At 32.8% G+C, this 22,377-nt stretch overlaps 1 protein-coding gene across 1 annotated transcript in view; it reads right to left on the minus strand.

Annotated features, from left to right (window-relative positions):
* LOC127088010 (calcium-transporting ATPase 3, endoplasmic reticulum-type) overlaps positions 1-22,377 on the minus strand; it is a 39,850-nt gene that overhangs the window by 14,535 nt on the left and 2,938 nt on the right. Inside the window, exons 5-28 of the mRNA XM_051028921.1 lie at positions 21,863-21,880; positions 20,803-20,939; positions 20,434-20,508; positions 19,157-19,202; positions 17,600-17,659; positions 17,425-17,505; positions 15,943-16,028; positions 14,946-15,047; positions 13,698-13,751; positions 12,737-12,838; positions 12,095-12,153; positions 10,835-10,979; positions 9,500-9,607; positions 8,688-8,840; positions 8,497-8,601; positions 7,932-8,128; positions 6,162-6,273; positions 5,360-5,458; positions 5,128-5,273; positions 4,962-5,019; positions 3,530-3,622; positions 3,388-3,438; positions 3,126-3,257; positions 2,672-2,773 (exon numbers count right to left, since the gene is read on the minus strand). Of these exons, the coding sequence (XP_050884878.1) occupies positions 2,672-2,773; positions 3,126-3,257; positions 3,388-3,438; positions 3,530-3,622; positions 4,962-5,019; positions 5,128-5,273; positions 5,360-5,458; positions 6,162-6,273; positions 7,932-8,128; positions 8,497-8,601; positions 8,688-8,840; positions 9,500-9,607; positions 10,835-10,979; positions 12,095-12,153; positions 12,737-12,838; positions 13,698-13,751; positions 14,946-15,047; positions 15,943-16,028; positions 17,425-17,505; positions 17,600-17,659; positions 19,157-19,202; positions 20,434-20,508; positions 20,803-20,939; positions 21,863-21,880 (2,321 nt within the window). The remainder of the gene's footprint in view (positions 1-2,671; positions 2,774-3,125; positions 3,258-3,387; positions 3,439-3,529; positions 3,623-4,961; positions 5,020-5,127; positions 5,274-5,359; positions 5,459-6,161; positions 6,274-7,931; positions 8,129-8,496; positions 8,602-8,687; positions 8,841-9,499; positions 9,608-10,834; positions 10,980-12,094; positions 12,154-12,736; positions 12,839-13,697; positions 13,752-14,945; positions 15,048-15,942; positions 16,029-17,424; positions 17,506-17,599; positions 17,660-19,156; positions 19,203-20,433; positions 20,509-20,802; positions 20,940-21,862; positions 21,881-22,377) is intronic.

Below are 22,377 nucleotides of genomic sequence, written 5' to 3' on the forward strand. Positions count from 1 at the left end.
TATACAGATTCAGATTGGGCTGGATGCTCCACAGACAGAAAATCGACTACAGGCTATTGTTCATTTGTGTGGGGGAACCTAGTAACTTGGAGAAGCAAGAAACAATCTGTAGTGGCGAGAAGTAATGCAGAAGTAGAATTTAGAGCTATGACCCTAGGTATTTGTGAAGGAATGTGGCTTAAGAGCATGCTAGATGAAATCAAAATTCATGTGAACCATTATGTGAGGTTACTATGTGATAACAAAGCTGCTATAAGCATTGCAAAGAACCCAGTCCAACATGATAGAACAAATCATGTGGAAATTCACTGACACTTCATTAAAGAAAAAATTGATCAGAAGATTATAAATATTGATCATGTCCCATCATGCAAGCAAACTGCAGATATCTTAACCAAGGCTCTTCCAAGGAATACTTATGAAAATATCAAATCCAATCTGGGTATGATAGACATCTACCACCCAGATTGAGGGGGAGTGTTGTTAAGCTGTTACAAAACAGTGGTGTAAATAGATTTATTCTTTATTATTATTATTTCCTTATTTAGGTAACAGCAATTATAGGGAGTTATTTCTCTGTTTATTAACAAGTTAGTACAGCTTGTTGTATCCTATTTATACCTTACAATGTAATAGTTCCTATCACAATTAAATATACAATATATTTCTATAAATTGTAAAACCAATAACAACAGTCTTATTTTCACAGCAAATTCAAACACAATAATACTTTCTGGAAAGAGATAAAGAATACCCAATACAGTGTTTCCCTACTAGAAATATATAATTATATTCACAAGAAAAATGCTTCTAAGCTAGAACTTTGTTCATTAGATAGCTATGAAGCACGGACTCTGATATGGACACCGTGACCCAGACACTCCGACGCCAATAATGTCAAAAACATAGGACAACAACACCGCTACATATATATGATAAAATTTGAACTTCATTTATCCATTTATTATTAAAAAAATTAAAAATATTCTAATCAAAATTAATGCCTTTAATTCTTCAATGATGACATTGTTTCAATATGCGTTTTAACTTTTTTAGACGTCGGAGATTTAACCAAAAAATGTATAAGGAATGTTGGACCATAGAAAAATACAAATCCTTTTAACACTTGGCTGAATTGTCTGACGTATGAGTGTCAGACGGTGTCAGACACCAACTCAAAGAGTGTCGAAGCAAAGAAAAAAAAATATTTTTTTATTTGACTTTTCTGACATTGGTCTGACTATTCCGACATGTGACGTACGGGTATCATACAAGTGTCGGACACCGACGTGTGTCGGACACTGCAACATGCCAACTCCTAGAGATGTTTGTGCTTCATAGTTACTCCCTCCGTCCCACGATGAGTGACTAAGTTGACCATTTCACACATATTAAGAAAAATGAATAAATGAAAGAGAGAATGATATTTTTACTAAAGTGTCATTTATCAAGTATTGAAAATGATGAAAGTAATACTCCCTCCATCTCATAATAAGTGTCTTATTTGAGTTTTGTACGGTTCTTAAGAAAATGATTAAATGTGTTAATTTTAATGATAAAATTAGTATCATTTACTAAAATACCCTTATTTATTATAAGTAGTGGAGTAGTTGAAAAGAGTAAAAATTAATAAATAAAGATATAGTAGTAGAAAAAAATAATAAATGTTGTATTGATATTCTAAAGAGACATTTATTTTGAGACATGAAAAAAGTGGAAATAAGACACTTTTTATGAGACGGGGGGAGTAATAATTAGAGAGTAGAATTGAAAAGACATTTATTTTGTGACATGAAAAAAGTGGAAATAAGACACTTTTTATGAGACGGAGAGAATAATAATTAGAGTAGAATTGAAAAATGTGCATTGGAAATTGAAATGGATCATCCATTTTAATACACTTTTTTATTTTAAATGGGTCACTCATTGTGGGACAGAGGGAGTAAATAGACAGAATGAGTTGGCATGCTTATTACTCCCTCCGTTTTTTATTATAAATCGTTTTTTACTTTTCACACGTATTAAGAAATGTAATAATTGTGGTATAAAAAAGAGAAATTATGAATGATTTTACAAAGTTGTCCTTCATTAATGATATTGGAAAGATAAATTGATATAATTGAAAGAAAAAAGAATAATAAATATTTAAGGGTATAATAGAAAAAGTAACATTAATGACTCATTGATATTATAAAACGACTTATATTGTGGTACAAAATATTTTCCCAAAGCGACTTATAATAAAAAACGGAGGTAGTATTGTTTACTCTTGGATGGATTTGTGGTCCGTCGTATGTTCCTCCTACCCAACAACCATCCTCAGTCAGCATCTAGCTAAATTCTAGAAGATTTTGGGTTGACTTTTTCATGTCATATAATAAAGGTTTAATGGTGATGCTCTGACAGTGTAAAAAAGTTTTACACTGTCATCCAATAAAAATATATCATTTTGCCATGTCATACAAGTATTTTTAAATTTTCAGTCTGATTTGGCAGGATGCATGGTCGTCATTGGTTGAGAGTGTAAAATAAATTTACACTGTCAGTGCATCACCTCTTTTCTCATAATGTAAATGATCTTGATTCTAAAAACTTTCAACAACCGAATTAGATACAACTATGACACAACTATGACAGATACAAATATGACAATGAACTGTTAGTAGAGTACCTTTCGAGGTTTAACCTTCATCACATCAGAGTCTTGCTTATTGAAGCCAATAGCAGTGGCAGGCAATCCATCAGTGACCAAATTGACCCAAAGCAACTGGACCTGGTAGGATTGGGGAGATTAAAATGAAAACTATTAAAGCAATATTATTCACTGATGAAAAATGAAAATCTCATTTTGTTCAACTCTGAATGAGGAGACACACTGTCTACCACCCTTCAAGTTACATTCTACCATTTTCCAATGATAATACATTAATTAAAAAGAACAAGCTACAGTGCCAGGGCCCAGAGTCATTGAAGAATAACTTAAAAGAATTTGGAAATTTATATGGGGTTGAAGTATTTATTATTAAAAAAAATGCATTATAAGATAATCAACAAAATAATATAATAGAATTGCTTTTAATCTCTTTTATTATGAAATCAATTGCTAAATAAAATTCTAAACTCACAGGGGCCAGGGTATCAGGTATTCCAAGCACTGCAGCCACAAATATACATACTACTTCACCAATGTTGGAAGAAATCATGTATCTAATAAATTGCTTTGTATTATTGTATATAGCCCTTCCCTCTGCCACGGCCTACATAGAGACAGAGATTCTGAAGTTGTATGAGGAAATTTCTTTTCCATTTAAGAGCAATAAAGAAATAAAGTAATAAGCAAAGAGAAGGAAAGAAAACTTGATGAGAACAATGGATATGCTAGCATACCGCAACAATTGAGGCAAAATTATCATCAGCCAGGACCATGTCTGAAGCACTCTGTAAAAAAAAGGGAGAAAAACATCAAACTGATCAGGATTATTTACTAGACAAGGAATTAAAGGAGGAAAGTAGGGACAGTTGATGACACCTTAGCAACAGCAGTCCCTGATCCCATAGCAATTCCTATATCTGCCTTCTTCAGGGCAGGTGCATCATTGACTCCATCACCAGTCATTGCAACCTAAAAGATTAACATTATGAATTTCACCAAATTTGAAAGAAACGCTTTTAGTAATTGTAGAAATAATAATGCTCAGTTGTCTACAACTTTAATAATACAGCAAACTAAAAATTCTAGGGCCTAGAGTAGTTTAGAGAACTATAGCATGCCCTAGCGCAGCTGCATTGCTTCGTGGCCCCAGCCAAAAATGATGTTCTATCGCATTAACCATTTCTGTTGTGCATCAAAGGCATTAACTACAGTCACTGTAGTGCTACTCATTGGGTCTGTTGTGCCAGGTACAGGGCCCAAAACCTATATTTTTTCTGACCATTTCTTAGTGGATGTCATAGTTACTTTCTCTTAATGCATAAGAAGCACTTTAGGGTTCGAAACACGATTTCTTCAAAGAGAACCCACTGCAGCCATCTCTGTTTCCAACTTCAGGCACAGAACCTTTCAAAACTAAGGCGAACCCCATTTCCCACCGGATAATAATCGGTTCACCAGCCAGGCAATAGTAGGCAGACTGTTTGTAAATCTGTTTTGCACTTCTAACCTTTGTCCCACCACTATCAGCACTTTACAAGGCTCTTTTCAAGCATTAAGTTGTTAATAAATATTAATATAGGAATAACATGTAAATATTTTCTAGCGTATTCTAGAATATTTTCTTAGCATAGTATATTCTGTAGATTATTCCTTAGCATAATCTTTTGTAATTAATACTCTTATTATTGCCTATATAACAGAATTTCCGTGGTGTAGTCTAAACATAGTTTCCCCAAATGTCTCTCGTTTTCTCTCATTCAACGCGTTTCTTTGTCCAGCAGCCCGGTGATTTTCCAGCTTCAGACACTCGTTTGGTACTGCACTTTTGTATTTGTCATGTTCCTGGACTATTATTAACTTGTTAGCTGTACTTCGTAGTAATGGTAATAGCCTTCAAGCCGGGATTTAAATTTTTAATGGCAAAAATGTCTTTAACTTTAACCATTTAAGTGGATATTATAAAGTATTTACAATGTTATGCTATCTTTGGTAGGCGGGACACTCTTAAGACATGCTATTCCTATCTCCAGGGTTAACAGTGTTGTGCATCAATCCATTGATAATTTGACCAACAACTATACAGGTGTAAGATTAGAAGGATTGTTGCCAAAGATATATGATCCTCACAATCCAGTCGCTGGAAAAGTGGCATACAAAAAACTACATTTTGATGGAAAAAAAACTGTTTACAACAAGAACATGAGAATTAAGAGACCTCTGAAGACACGAAACAAAAAGAAGCACCCTAAGGTAAATCCTTTACTAGTTAGTATTACAGATAATTTTGTGAATGTGGAAGCAATCGTACCACTTCATTTTGGTGCTGCAATGCTTCAACCAGCATCCTTTTATGAGAAGGCTCAACCCTAACAAAAAATCAAGACGTGCAACTCTTAATATGAGTTCTTGATCTACAAAAGAATGAACAAAGACAACAAATGTGCTTCTATTCATGCCACAATCTGGTAATATACCTTGTAAAAAGTGACATACGCTGCAATGCTATAGTTTGTTGCAGTGCTGGAAGTTCTTCAAACTCAGAAGCAGTGTAAGAATGTTCAGTAAAATCTATCAAATGGTCAAAAGCACCTATCTTGCGGCAAAGTGACTCGGCGGTGGACTGATTAAGCAAGAAGTAAAATTAGACAATACATATGGAATATTGAAGGATAAAATGAACAAAAAAGTTTTCAGAACTTTGAGAACCTTGTTATCTCCAGTGACAACTATAACGCGTATGCCAGCAGTCATACATGAAAGCATGGCATTCCTTACTTCATCTCTTGGTGGATCCAGCATCCCAACCTACATAAGGGATAACAGAAACCCAGAAACAAAAAAGGTAAATATTATAAAACAAACATATTTAGAAAACAGAGCAAAGTCAAGACAAGAAAAGGGTTCTTGAAGCCTACTGAGATTTCCCTATTTTCCCCTTATTTAGTTCTTTCCTAGTATGTGTTGATATGATTAGATTAGCTTTACATATATTAGCAACGAAACTGATGTAATACTAATAAGAGCTGGCAGTTGATCATTTTACATTTAAATAATTTCCAGTTATTAGAACATTATAGGAAAAAAAAGTTAAGATCCTTTCTTTGAGCAACAAAGAATTCCCAAAAACTGGTTCTCTTATTTGTGTAGGGAGATTGAAAGAGAAGGTACAAAAGGTTTACAATAAAGATGATAACTTTGCAAACAAGGCTACTCCAAAGGAGGACTCTTGTCTCACACTAGACCATTCTCACAATTTTTAATTATTCAAACCTATCATTACCCTCTACCAATTGAGGTTATTTAAAGACTTTCTAAGAATAACCAAAAATAACAACACTTAACAACCCCCTAACAAACTTATTAACTTACTATCTAACTCTTAACTACTCTAATTATGTTATATTATATATCCAAACAAAATATCATGCAATAGGCGTGAAGGGTAGATATTGTTATAACTTAAAAACAATATCTAAAGCTTGTATTATAAATTGTAAAGAGAGCATACCAATCCAATAAACGTGAGGTCCTTCTCATCATCAAAGGACACCGTCTGTTGATCTGAAGGCATCCATTTGAGAGCCAAAGCTAGGCATCTCAATGTTTCTTTTCCTGCAAAACTGGCCAACAAGTTGTGTGTTCACAACACATATGAAAGGGTGTTCAGAAAAGAGTTTAAAACCAAAAAATGGATAGAATGGAGGACAACAACAGTCAACAACAGACATATTATTTAAGTCCAGATGTTAGATCAGAATTTCAAAATGGAACTGTATTAAGAGTATAAAATGGCCAAACTGAAACAAGAAGAGTCGTCAGTCACCATAGTAATCTGGTGAGATAAACAAGAAAAGAAAGTTGGTGACACTAAGGTCCTTTTTGTTTGCTTAATTATACTTTTTGTCCCTCTAATTTGGGCTATGTACAATTTTGGTCACTCAAAGTTTTTCAAGCTAATCAAATCCACAAAAATCAAGGAAACATGATCTTGCCATCAATTTTCTCACTTTAAAACCTTAAAGTTTCATTTTTTAATAAAAACGTAGGGTTTGATAATGAGTTTAAAATATGAAATTTTAAAAGTTAAAAATTTAGAAAAAAATTGATAAAGTTGTAAAGATTTTGGTAGATGATGGATTTGGGTTAAAAGAGGAAAAATCAAAATTTCATTATTGAATTTTGATTTTAATCAGTGAGTTTTAAGTCAAAGAATCTTTAAAATAATTTAATCAATTCAATTTATGAAATACTTGGTAGATTATGAGTTTTTAGAGTATTAAGTAGATAGAAAGGGGTGGATCATTGATGGACTAGTAAAATTATAAAAAAAATTGAAATTAAAATTGCTCAGAGTTATGAAGGGGACAAAACCTCACATAGTCCAAATTAAAGGAATTAAAATTATGATTAAGTTTTTATGTTCCCACCACTCTAATCAGATTCCTGCAATTGTCTAAAAACTTTGGACGGTAAAAAAAAATTTGTATTTTGGCAAGTTCTCTTTTCCCAATTTTTAGTATGGAAATAAATTATAATCTATTTCTCTATTTAAAATTAGTACTCCTATTCCTTCTTTTTTTCTTCATGTGCTGCATAATACAAGAGGCGTCATTATAAGGGTAAAAAAAGATCTGACCCTTTGTTTTTTGAACTAAACTAGTCTATCCATTATCTCCCTAAAAGAATAAGAAGACTTTCTTCTTTGTAGGCAGCAATGGTCGCATGCCACTTGAGTTGCAGAAGTTGCAGGATTACTTTTTTGAAAATATATTGGTAAAAACGCCACTGAGTGGAAGTGGGTGGCCCCATGTCAAAGCTAGATTAGACAGCGAACTATTAAAATTTTCAATTCAGGTTTAACAAGTTCAACTGGTTAGATCGGACTGTGAAATCAGGTGATGTCTAATTATATCAAAATAAAAAGTATATATAAAATAAAATTATATATGATTTCTAAAAAAATTAATAGTATTAATAGATAACATCATATTCAAAAACTAATATTATTATAAAAAAAAATTCTGAAGCATTGTTTCAGATCTTGACTGACTACCTGAATAAGGGATTTAGGTTATATAACTAATAGCCCCTTACAGTTTTCTGAAAAATATGGGAAATAATTCCCTTGCAAGGAAAGCTGGTAAACAACAAAAGAAAAAATTAATTTTTTTCTTATTGTTTCCTATTTGGAATTGATCCCCAAAAGGAAGGTAATAGATAGACAAAACACAAGAGTGTATATGTATGCAGATTACACGATAAATGATAAAAACCTAACCTGTTGAACATTGAGTCCAGCTCTGATCGAATATCAGCAGTAAGTGGCATGACAGAACCATCACCATTGCATAGAATGGTTGTACATTTAGAGATTATACTTTCTGGAGCACCTTTTGAAAATAAAACATGTAACTGGTTCCGGCTGCAAAGGACACTCATCATTTTCCGATCTCTAGAAAATTCCAAAATATCTAACTGCAAAACATCAAGCTCAAAAAGTGAGAGTAAATACTGAAAACCCAAACAAACAATCGACATTTACAAGAAATTTCATATTTCCCGGTGATCAAATTATTTCAATCTATTTTAGCTGACATTGTTTTACATATTATGTCTAGATTAGTTATACATGTTCAGATTCATTGTGTAAAATTTATTATTTATTTGTGCTGTGTATTTCTTTGAATTTTATGGAAACCTCTCTTGTATAATAGTAGATTCATATCAACTAGAAAGGCATGAAGAATATTTCAAAAACCTTATTGATATTCTTCAATATTCTTACTTTCCTAAAATAGATGAATGTTCGAAAATAAATAGAAAAGAAACTTGCTGAACCACACCTTTCTAAATTGTTCCTCCCAATAATGGTTACAGTAAGAAGCCCGCTCATGCTTGCTCAACATATTCAATGCTGACGGCATAGAATTAAAACCAGGGAGACCGACCTAAAGATACAAATGACCAAGAAGTATACTTGAGTATGGAAGGAGCTTCACACAAACGAGACACGAGGAAAGGTACAAATGCATACCTTTTCTACCAAAACACGTAGTGCCACTTCAGTTGACTCACCAATTTTTTCATACATCCCTTTATCAGGATTATACTGCAGGGTTGACTCATTGCAAAGAGCAGAACACATAGCCATGTGAAGTAGACATTGCGATTGAGCTGGAATGTCAAGCTGCAAAATAATCAAATGTCACATTGCTTTAACTAAAAATAAAGTTGTATAAACTTATGCATACACTAATTATATTACATGTGCCAATATCAATTATAAATTCATGCTTTGGCAAAAATCCATTTGAGAAAGGGCTCAATTTAATGCAGTCCTAGTACAAATATTTCCGAAGTAAAGCAGTGTGAATGCCCGTCACTAAGCCACACAACATACATAGCAATCAATATCCTCACTCAGATTTCCGAAGAGGAAGTTAAGGTCCGCTTCTTTGAAATAGGGGACACTTCTCTCCTTATATTAGTTAATTACTTACTCCCTCCGTTCCTTTTTAAGTGTCATTTTTTTATTTTTTACACATACCAAGAAAACTAATCATTATTGTTACTTTTCAAACAATAATTCTTCTTTTACCTATAATACCCTTAATTATTTACTATATTATTTTACTTTTTCTCTTTTTGTAATAATTACCTAGGGGTAATTTTGACAAAAGAGTAATTAATACTATCTTGAATTTTGCAAGTGACAATTAAAAAGAAACAATTTTTTTTCAAGAAAGTGACACTTATAAAGAAACGGAGGGAGTAGTTTTAAATGTGGCGTGGGTTTTGCTTCTGCATGAATGCGTAAGTATGAGAACAGAAAAAAAAGAAACATACCTGTACCCCTGCCTTGTCAAAGATTATACCTTCAGGTGCATATGTTGTTCCACTGACACTGTATTCCGTAACAAAAGGACTACTTTTTGCAGACTCGACAATACATATCTGTACAAGCAGAAACATGAGACGGGCAAATGCAGGTTAAAGAAATTGTGAAAAATATTCATCTGTAAGCCTCAAGGAAAAAAATAAAGTAAAAAATGGAAGAGAAATATTCGCTAGAAATGTTATGAAAAGGCATGTCAAGTATGACAGAAATACTTGATAACGAAAAAGAGAATAAATGTTTAGTTTGGAAGTTTCCAATAGACTAGGACACAAATTTGAAATATCAGTCTCCTTGAATCATGTGCCAAAAACATACACAGATTGAATTTACATGAAAGATAAACACAAAGCAATGTGTGTATCAATTTTGTATCATATTCTCAACCTGGACCTAATTGTGTGCATCCCCGTATACAGCAGTTGGTATAAGTTATTTGAAATATTACAGGACCCAAAGACTGAATGCTATTAATACCTTCAACATCTAGCAGCAGATTGTCTTTATTATAAGAAAGGAACGACTCTAGTAATTCCAGGAAGATGTATCATGTATGTATCTGAATTTTTTAATTGAAGAAGTTTAAAAAATTGTAGCAACGAGGTTATTATTAATTTTAATGTTTCATGCAAAAAAGCTCCAAAAATAAGTATCAACAAATGAGTAAACAAAGCAAAATGAGGTCGGTGATAGAAACCGGTTCGTTACAACATAGAATTTAGACAACTATTTTATATGTATCAACGCAAACAGAATTACAGTCCAGAGAATACACAAATCACACATAATAACACTAGGATAATTTTTCTCCATGCCCAAGGTTTCAAGAGCTTTGACCTCTCCCCTTCACATATGTTCGAGAGTTGGGTTTCTCTCACTAACCACTCAATAATTCCCCGATAATAAACCCTCCCCTATCGCTTATTCTAAACATAAACACACATGATTAATAAAACATATCTGCTCCTAATAATATATAATAACTACCACTAAACTGCATCTAATAGTATAGTAGTTGCCACTTTCCCCCTAGCAGATTGGACACTTGTGGAAATACAAAAATTTACAAAAAAATAAAATAGTAAATGAATAAATTTGAATGCATTAAGTAGCTGGAAAATAAGAACAATATTGGTTGTCCTATTGTAATCTTGCAGGAGTTAGATTCTTCTTAAAGGTAGCATTATGTCTATTATGACAACTTGAAACTACCCATAATAACCTTAAGAGGTTGACTCGCCATTATACACATCACATAATCCTATTAAATGTCGACCAAAATTTACCTTTGCAACTGACATCATATTGGTAGTTAGAGTCCCAGTTTTGTCACTGCAAATTACAGTGGTGCAACCCAAGGTCTCTACGGACGGCAAAGAGCGAACAATGGCATTCAACCTAGCCATTCGCTTTGTTCCAAGAGCCAAACACCTATTATGAAAGAAAAGTAATCAATGCAATATATGTATATATAGGGAACATATCAAGTGAGAATCATGTTCATGTGAAAATAAAAAGAATAAATAGTAGCCATTAGATTTATTTGTGTGGTTAAGATTAAAACATTGTTTAAGTGAGTCATGTACCGATCATGTGCAAATACATATACAGAAAAAAGGAAAAGACGGGCATATAAATAGTAGGCATATTAATTCAAACATAGCATCTCAAAACATTAGTATAAGTTTATAGTACTAATTTTAGATATTTATCGCCCATTTATTAGTATAATATTTTGAGTAAATCGTGTGGCCTTTTTTATGAGAGTTTTCTTTACAATCATATTGGTGAACTTCTGCTTTACTCCATTGATATTTCTCTTTTTGTTGTTTTATATTTTTTCTCAAGTTAACAAGTTTGGTGGTTATTGCTTAGTCACTGTACAAATGAATTTCTTTTCTGATCGATGCAAAGTAGATTTGACAAAGTTTCAGATTAGCTAAATGGGCTTTTTTGGTTCATATGTGTATTTGTAGTAAACCACAATGAGTTAGAAAAGCCATTTTTCATGGATCTCTTCGTTGTCAAAAAAATCAACTATTGAAAAAAAAAATAGAATTACAACAACATCATCAATATAGTATAAACCACAACATATTTGAGTGGTGAACTCAACGTCATATTGGTACACATCATGACGAAGAAACGACTTAGAAATTCGGTGTATGTTTCTTCCTTTTTATTTTGCTAACTTACAAGATCAGAGTTATTAACCAGACTGCAGTCATTAAAGGTCTATTAAACAGGAATTTCACCTTTCATCTCACAGAAAACTAAACTAATGATGCCTCAAGGATACCACTTATAAAAGGATCTTAAGAAATATGCTGCCTTATTGATTTAAATCACATCAGTGATCTCTTGTGCAAATAAATGACCAAGATACTAACTCCAAATATTAAGCAGCTTGGTGCTAAATACTATATAAAATAAATTTTAGATTCAATATGAACAGCCATGTCAAAATATCTATGTATACCTCACATATATCAAAGTTTAAAAAATTTGAAGATGAAACAAACAACAAAGAAAAGTCATAGACTCACGTCGTTACAACAGCAGGGAGACCTTCAGGAATTGCTGCAACGGCCAGAGCAACTGCAATCTAGAAGAAATGTGATTACAAGTTACAAACTTTCATGTTAGGTACAAAATATATTATATGATTGTTTAGAAAAATTTAAGTCTCACGTTGAGAAGAGATAATGTCTGAAAATGATTTATAAGGATGAATTAGGCCCAATAAGAAAACTTAATATGATATCAGAGCCTGTTGATCAGGTCACCCACTCTATTATCCATGCACCAAGCCCAATGGTACTAGGTGTATTAGAAAAAACCTAAGTCGCACATTGAAAAAATATAAGTTTGAAAATACTTTTCCAAAAAGTGACATTTTTCACCTTACAAACAAATTTTGTTAGGATGAGTCAGACGACCTAATATAAAAATTCTAATAATGATATATTATTTTATTGGAAAGCACACTATAACTAAGAGCAAACCAAAACAAAGAGGGATTACACATAAATTAAGTAAATAATAAATGCAAAGCAATAAAAGACTCCATCATGATGCCACTTGCATAACTGACTATACAAGGGTAAATAGAAATATGTGTAAGAGAACAGTTTAACTAATAAAGTCCCCAAAACAAATTTAGAAATAAATTAAATTTCAGAACAAACCTTAAAATAATGAATTGCGCCATGCACAAAACCACCATGAGAAGGGTCACGAAAGTGACCAATATTTACAATCCAAACCAACACGCATATCCCTGCAATAACCTGTAACACATAAATATAGGAACCATCGTCAGAATTCAAAAATAAATGTGAAAAGTGGAAAACAAGGTCCCTAGATGGAAATTTCATTTTAATCAGAAACATTATTTGCTCATCTTGAAAAGAGATTAATATTAAAAAGTAAATTTAGGTTAAAATAAGGTAACTAAATTTGCTAGGCTGAAAACACATTGTATAGTGTTACAGTTTGCTTGATAAGAACTGGAACAGGACTGGGTGGAGGGGAATTATGCGTTCCCGGAGCTTATTAATTTTGAAAAAGGTAAAGATAAGCTGAGGAAAGATACTCCCCACTACTGGTGATTCCCAGTAACTAAACAAAAAACTAAAGATCCTTCTAACAGGGGGAGGGAAGTCTATTATAGACTTCCTATACAAGGGAATAAGGGGGGAGGTCTTTAAGCTACTGATAGTGTTGTTGATGGCGGATGGCGGTGCATGGAGTAGAGCCGAAATCCCACCATACCAGCCACTTTGCGGCGCCATTATAGCGGTCGATATTTACCATTGCGGCGAACACAAAAACCGCAATGTATATCCGCGATACCGGCTATGGCGCCGCAATTTGATAACACATACTCCTAAAACCAAGGGCAGCTAACAACCCCTAACCGCCTTGGTAACATATTATTTGAAAGAGAAAATAAACAAAAAAACAGAAGTATAATACAATGCACTAATTAATCCCACTTCTAAAAAAAATCCTAAAGAGGTTGAGCCTCTGAATTCTTATTCCTATCATATAGCTTATTGGATGTAGTTATTATAAAACAGTGCAATTATCATCAATAGAGCTACCCATAGGTTTGAAAAACAACAAAATCAGACAACTATAAATTACCTTGGCCAAAAAAGTGCCAAACTCATCCAGCTTCTTTTTCAACGGTGTCACCTCCTGCAACCAATCATAGACAAAAGTGCAAATGCTTAAGACGTGTTTCTAACAATCCAAAGTAACTTGTTGCTTTCCGTGGGCCAGGGAAGGAAGAACAAATATGCACACATATTGCATGTTAGAACATTCTAACCAGTCAAACATGGTTTCCCAGCTTTAGTTCCACAGTCACTGTAAGTACATTCTGAAGGTAAAACAAAGTTTCCTTTGACTCCATATACATGTCAACCTCTAAAAATGACTACCCATGGAATGACACTCGCTAACCATACCAATACTTACATTAGTGGTAGAAACCACAAGAAAGTAAGAAAAGTGTAAATAAAAAGTTTAGAGAAAAATGAAATTTATTATTGATTACTGTGACTAAATCTTAAACTCTATACATGACCACCTGCTATCTATCTACAACAGACTGCCAACAGAAACTAATTCCTAACAAACTAACAATGGGCTCAGAGCTGACCAAGAATCAGCTGAGTCAGTATGAATACATGAAAGAGGCTGCAAAGATACAGACTAAGAGTGTTCCTACAGCAACAATTAAAAATATCAAATTTACCAACCAAAAAACCACTTTACTCAATCCATATATCTATACACCATCAGCTAGACTCCAGTAAAATCCCAAGTAACTCGCTAACGTTAGGAGTCTGTCAATCCTTCCTCTGATTTAATCAGAAACACTAATTTCACACCCAACAACACTAATGGAAGCCAGATCTAGGCCTCCTCAAGCAAAACTTCTATCATACAAGAATATCTATGATCTATCCACACTTAAATTCCATGTAGTATAACAACCCAAGTATCATTGAATAATACAAATAAGATCATGTATATTATCTAGACATTGCAAAATTTTAATCACCGTTTCATGATGTTGTAACTACGATTTTCAATTACGATATCGCAATAATTAGCAAACAGTGCCGCCTTTTCAATTATAATCACCAGTTAACCACCCATTTATGTGAAAGACCAGCACATTACTACTTGAATGTGCACGGAAGAGAAATTTCTTCAGTGCGTGTGTATGCTGAACCGTCATTTTACACTCAATGGCCACATAAGAAATAAATCAAAAACTAAAATATTTTTGGAATGTCAGTAGACAAAAATCACAAGTAGCAAGCCAGCATCGATATAATTACAAAAGTAAAAGTCTCTATGAGAGGGAAACAACATGCTTACATCCTCTGTTCGCAACATTGAATCACGTATGCTGCCCATGGCAGTGTTAGGACCAACTCCCACCACAATAGCTCTTGCCCTACCAGCAACCACAACTGTTCCCTGACAGTCAAAATAAACTCTTATATAAAAGAAAATAGACGGAACTTAGGAGAAATAATGTCAATTCAATTGGCAAAAGGATTCCCAGTTTACAGGTAACAGTGCACTTTATTCTTGACTAGTTTTGAACATTGCTATCAGTTCCAGAAAGGAGAGGAGGGAACAACCCCAAAAATGCTACATCGAACGAGCATATAGCATGATGAGCACTATTTTGAATTTTTTAATATATCTATTGTTATTCTAGATTTATATATATTTGCCATATGATGTTTTCTAATCTATATTAGGAAAATTCATAGGTAAATAACACCACAGCATACCAGATTATCTACAAGAACGAGGAACCATCAGTTAGACTGTAATAAAATGTCTTATAAAAGATCTTTATGTTATGTTAGAGTATCTTAGCTTATATTTTGGATTAGTTTCTAATCTTAGAGTATCTTAGTTTATTTCCTAGGATTAGTTATAATCTTAGAGTATCTTAGATCATCTCTTAAGATTATTATTCATCCTGCTTAGATATTATTATGATTTGTTTTCTTATTTTCCTATTTGTTTAGGATTAGGAGTCTTGTATCCCTATATATTACATAGGAATTAGGAGTCTTGTATCCCTATATATTATATAGGGATTAGGAGTCTTGTATCCCTGTGTTAAGTTACTATCAAGTTATTATCAAATCATTATCAATCACATTGTACCATAATCATATTTATTCTCATTCTTCTCCCTATTCTATCTAAAACCCATACTTCAACATCATCTATATCATAACTGATTAATAATTAGTCTGATAATAGCCAAACCACAAGTCATAAAAACATCTCTTAAGCATATCAATCACAAGGTTGAATAAAGGATGGAATAATCAGGATGGACCAATCGTACCGAGAAAAGAATATTTGTTTTGTCCTGGTATACTGCATTTGCTGCTGTTGTAGTTTTAAGCTCTTTTTCGACCGAGCTGCTCTCACCTACAATTAGGAAATGAGTTGACGACCCATAAAACCAATATGATGCCTCTTAAAGATAGATATAGTTAAGAAGCAAGTGGCCTTTGAATTGTACAGTTATTTTAAAGCAAAAATATAAAGAAGAAAAAGAAACTGAAATTAATATATGCAAGAGGGTGCTGGTGTATGAGTGTGTAATAAAAATTGATATTTTCATACACCTGTAGGTATGAAAATAGATCAAGTCAGACAAAACTACGACTTAAATGACCCTGGCTTATTTCTTTAAGATAGAGTACAACCTGGTATATTTATCTAACAAGATTATTTGAATGTTTGACCCATGCTAAAAGTGTGTATTTTGAGGCCTACTTTGCAAATCAACAACAGTAATAATAAATAATAATCATGATAATAATAAGTATAATAATTAGGTCAACAAGCCTCTATTCTAGACAGATAGACTATTCAATATGCCAAAAAAAGTTATATAAGAGAATAACAATTATTATTATTATTATTATTATTATTATCATTATTATTATTATTATTATTGATTTATATTATTCAATTAAATAGGTCAGTCCATCTAAAGATCATTTTATAGTAAAAAAATCTAGCCATTTAAGCCAATAAAGATTTATAAAAAAGTAAACTAATTTAAAATGTGAGGCCAAAAAAGCCTCATAAGAGCCAAGCTACAGATCCCTCCCTGATAAAACCAGCTAGCCAATTCAACCAGCATACACATGTATCAATACATATAGTATGTAATTTGCACTCGTTTAATTTTAAATGTCCCTTTTACAACATTTTTATGTCTTAAATTATTTTATTTTATTTTTGTCAAGTAGTCTAATGGCTGGAATTCACCTTTTAAAGGTGAACAAAATTCGCGGGTTCGAACCCGCGCCCCTGCATTTAGTATCCTTACACAGCTACCAACTACCAACTGAACTAGCTTAACCAGACATGTCATAAGTTATTTGTCCCTTTAGAGTATCAAAGCAACATTTATTGCTTTTTTCCAATAATATACCTTTATTTATTGTATTTCAACGCACCTAACTACCCCACTAACAACTACTAATAAAGGAACTTTAGTAAATGAAACTTAATTTTATTACTGAAATCAACACAACTAATCATTATTTTAAAAAATGTGCAAAACTTAAAGGAGACGCCTAAAACGAGACGGAAGGATGTGAAAATATATGCACAGAATATTTTTTAGGAAATGTTAAATATTTTGTACTGAAAATTTAATAGTTAAGTAATACATTTACATGAGTGTGTCTATTTATTTATAATATTAAAATACAAGTTTCTTAAAGATGAGGGGACAAGGGCCACAGCTTGCCTACCCTTGTATCCGTCCCTGCCGTTCAAAGTGTAAGATATTTTACACCAGGCATACCTGTAAGAATAGCTTGATCAACGCGTACTTCATTACTTAGCAATTCAATCATCTTCATATCAGCAGGAATTTTGCACCCCACTATTTAATTCATAGTAAAAAAAAATCAACTTTCAGCATTCCAGGTTCAAATACTCAAATAAACCAGTTTTTAGGCACTGCATAACCCACTCACCGGAAACTTCCACAATATCTCCAGGAACAAGTTCAGTTGCAGGAAGTATGGAAAAACAACCTGCAAGAAATAGACTCCCATACTTTAAATTATTTAAAAATATCCATAATCTCATCATGCCTGATGGAAGAAAACACAACAATTTGAAAGCATGAATTCTAATAATTAAGGGGGTTGAACACACTCACACTATCCTTGTATATCCCACAATTATCCCAAGGGAACATAAAAACTTTTCACAAATTTTTTTTCTGTATCTTTGTTTCCCTTCTATTTTAACTTTTGCGTAATGGATTGGGAAGCTAAGCCAAATATGGAGAAGAACAACAACAACCAAAGTCCTTTTCCACTAGAAATATGGCTTACTATTGCAAGTTGCAACACTTCCAGTAGTAGGGCAAGGCTAACTTATTTCACAAGCCCTGAATATGGATAACACTGGAAATATGTAGAGACACCACAACAAATAGATTAACTAACATACTGAAGATTTGTCAATTGTCAACAATGGACACATAGACATTAGCCATAGATTGCAGAAACAAGCCAAATATGGCTATATAACTCATTTTTCAAGAATATTGAGACAAGAAATGGATCTAATATAATCTTTTGATAGATAGGACAAAACTTAGATGCAATTCCTGTGCTATTTTTATTATCCTCCAACCACAATTCAACGGATTGATGGTGTGTCTAATATTATAAAGAGAATCAACAACAACAACCAAGTCTTATACCACTGAATGGGGTCGGTGTATAAAGAGAATCATTTTACATTTAAATTAAATTGAAAATTTTAATGTGTCATGTTAAAATTGATGAATAGAACAAACAATGCCTACAGTAGAACAACACCTAAATTTTGTCTTAATAGAAACTATCCATAAAAGAGGCAACACAATAAATCACCTTAAAAACTATTCAATCCCTTATTTAAATAAAGGTTATGTGATTATAATGGCTCAATTGTACAGAGCAAACACGCCCTCTTTGATTAAAATTCATTCCCCTAAACCAGCTTTTAAGGTAAGTATTGCCCTCACTTATAAACATATTTTTAGATCATATCCTATCTGATGTAGAACTCTTTAATACACACCCTCACGCCCAGCATTATTGGGATCGTCCAGCATTATTGGGATTGGTGCGTGGATATAAATGATGGGTGGCCCGATAGCAGAAACCTGATAGCAAGTAGCCCATCGGATCTCGGACAAGCTCTGATATCATCTTAAATTTGTGGTTGGGGGCTAACTCAACCTTACAAAACCAGAGAAAATACTAAACAATGTGAAAGCAGAAAACTAAATTACTACCAAGTTCTTTTGAGTCAAAAGCCTACCATCAAGATCAGATCTTTTTTACCATAACTACCACTATTAGCAAAGACAGAAAAAAAAAATGTGGTGAAGCGAACAGTACAGTAGCATTACAGGTTAGTTATTAAAAAGGCAAAAAAAATGATAATCAAACATATCAAAATCAATAAAATGCATCAAATTATTGCACTAATCATGATACGCAGAATCACCCAGGTATAGAAGTTTTTGTTACCACTTCGCAAGACAGTTGCCACATCAGCTTGATAAGCACGTAGTTCCTAGACAGTGGGAAAAAATGGGAATAAATGAAAGTATGCTCAACTTGAAACAATAAGAAGTAAGGGAATTCCACAATAAAACTAACTTTCTTGTAACATGTTTTGATTAGACATGCACACAATTTAACTAACAAATTAAATGCAATAATGAGCTATTGTTATGCAATGAAGGATAACATCATAATAGAATAAGGTTTGATAAAATTATAATACTACATAGTTTTTATGTTATATTGTATAATATCCTGTAAGGTATAAGATAATACTATCCAGTATCCAATATTTAATTATGTTTGGTAAGATTAGATTAAAAAATTAAAAATTAAAAAATTAACATTTATACATAAAGCATTTTATGAATATACTATAATTATATAAATTTGGTGTGTTCTATTTACTTTTGGGGGAATAATATCCTAAATAGAAGGAAAAAAATCATGACCAATGTATACAATTAATTCTAAAAATAATCAGGTCGGCGTAGAATGATTATAAAATTATAACAAAAACTGAGCTACAATAGTAAATGACATTTTCTTTAATAAAAGGAGGGAGCAGAACTTCGATATCAATGAAAATTTTAACAAGCTCTTGCAAGAGTATTGAATTCTCACAATAGTCAATGGCATATGTGTGTAATAGTTCTTTTATTAGCTGTGCATTAATGTATAATTAAATTTTAAATATTATTTTAAATTTCATGCTATAAGTGTATAGTTGGTTGATTTGAAAAAACACGATTTTATTTAGGCTAGTCACCCTGACTTGCATTTTCTTTAATTATTTACCTTTACTTACAGTCTACAATGTTAATTTATTTTATTTTACTTGTATTAAAACGTTAAAGTAATTATTTTCTGGATAAAAAAATTGAAGTAATCTACATAAAATTAATTGTTACATTAGTATAGACAGTTTTTAGGGTTATATCTTTACTTACAGTCTACAATGCTTATACATCAAGGCCTTGTCAAGTCTAACCCTACACCTCAAGATTGGATCAAACTATCCATCATCTTCATGAAAAGAATGTTACGAATAAGTTTAAATGATACAGTACTCACACTTAACAACTGATAGAGGACTACTATCTAAGTTTATCTTCCCTGGCCTATAACAGCATACCAAAACCTTAAATTTGGGATAACTTGTGTAAAACCAGTGAAACTTTTATATACAAAATTGTTATAGGCAAAATTGTTTGGATAGCCAATTCTCTTTTCAAATTTACCTCAAGAGCTTTTTCGGCATTTGTTTCTGTGATCACTCCCACAGCTGCATTTGCAGCCAATATCATCAGAATAACCTGCACATGCAATGAATTTCGATTCAGAAAAGCTGTACAAAGATGAAACTAATCCACTAATCCAAGATAATCTTCCCAATATGATAACGACACAGACATGAGGCATGGTACATATGAACTCTACAAATGCAACAGAACTCAATCAACTCATTTTCCACAGCTGCTATTGAAAAGATACAGCTTTCACATCTTTGCGTAAAAATATTATTAAGGAGTGAACCCATTGCAGAAAATTATTACTAGAACCATCCACAAAAACACTAAACACAGCACATCAGTGCACATCAATCTTACAGAAGGTTCCAGAAACGCCATCAATCCTGTTTCACCATTAATTAATGCCAGAATAAATGATATAAGAGCAGCTGCAATTAGTATCTTCACGAGCAAATCATCAAACTGCTTCAAAACCAATTTCCAAAACGGAGCTCCTGCATTTCAAAATTTACAGGAACTAATTAATTACAACAAGAATCAATTGAGCATTATACATTGTACAAAAGTTACAGTACGGCAAATGCAACAAAATGTACAGGAGCAATAACTATTATCATCTCAATATATGAGATGACGTTTGTTACAGTGGTAGTACAGTCATAGACTCATAATAGGTTTTTAGGATGATCCTCAAATTTGCTTACATCCATAAAACACTAAATTAAAATTAATTTGTTTTTCTATAGCTTGCACAGCCTGCCAGAAAACAACTACCCGTTTACCAAACACTAATATTTCCATCTATCGTATGCATATTGAAGTCTATGCTTTTAATCTAGGATAGTGTTGTGTAGCACAGACCCTCTAAAATGCTATAGCGGTATAGCGGATAGCAGGGAAGCCACTATTGCAAAGACTAAAAACCAGTGTACAAAGTAAACACAAATACTCAAAAATAGACTAATACAGAAAATTATAGAGATCATCATACTTAATAGTTAAAAAACCTAAAGCGTAAAGTAAAAAAAAACTAATCAGAGAAGAAGAAGAAAAAAGAGCTGAACTAAAAGTAGGAAGAATAACAGAACGGAATAGCGGCAAAAAGACAACAGCTTAAAATGAGAACTTGAGGAATTTATCCCCAAAGTTCTAATAGTAGACGCAATAGCGGCTGCTACAACCGCAATTCTTGACAGCAGCTCGCAGACCAATAGCGTCGCGGCGAACCCTACCATCGCGACGCTATTCCACTATGTGTGCTATTGACAACATAGATTGAAGCGTATTGGTGAAATATTGTCAATTGAGATCAAATGCAAACTATGATGTGCATATACATAACAGCTAAGACCATTGAGTTACCCTACATCACATAATTATTTTTTATAAAAAGCAAGTACAAACACCATATACTTACTTTGATCTTCATGCAGCACTGTGTAGCAAGCGGATAGCATGAAACAAGAGAAGAGAAAAGGAGTGTTAAGAGATCAATAAAATAGCATCAAATTGAATGCTTGAATAGAACTAGTTGGAACATTACATATGCATAATTAAGACAGACTTCCTTACACTGTGAAATGCAATATTTTAGGGATTCAAAATACTTTACTTTAAATTACAGTGATTTATTTGAATTATTATTCTTTCAGAATTTACTTTGCCTTTAATAGGAAATTTTAACTTTTCACTTCTCTTTGGTAACATTACTTCGTGAAAACCTACTGTGTTCTAACTTAGCTAACTTAGCTCTCTCAAACATCTCAAAACCCATTCTTGGTAGCTTGGTTTAGTCATGCTGGCTTTGAGCCAGCACATTCAAAGGGTTTGCATCAATTTCTTCATCCATTGTCTCCTGTTAACAATTTAGCACTTCTTCTCTCATTTTCACATCTTTCAGTTCCCTTTCTTCTCTAGTAGTGTTTAGATGAG

The sequence above is a fragment of the Lathyrus oleraceus genome, chromosome 5 (genome assembly GCF_024323335.1).
Source record: "Lathyrus oleraceus cultivar Zhongwan6 chromosome 5, CAAS_Psat_ZW6_1.0, whole genome shotgun sequence".
In the NCBI taxonomy this organism is placed as follows: Eukaryota; Viridiplantae; Streptophyta; class Magnoliopsida; order Fabales; family Fabaceae; genus Lathyrus; species Lathyrus oleraceus.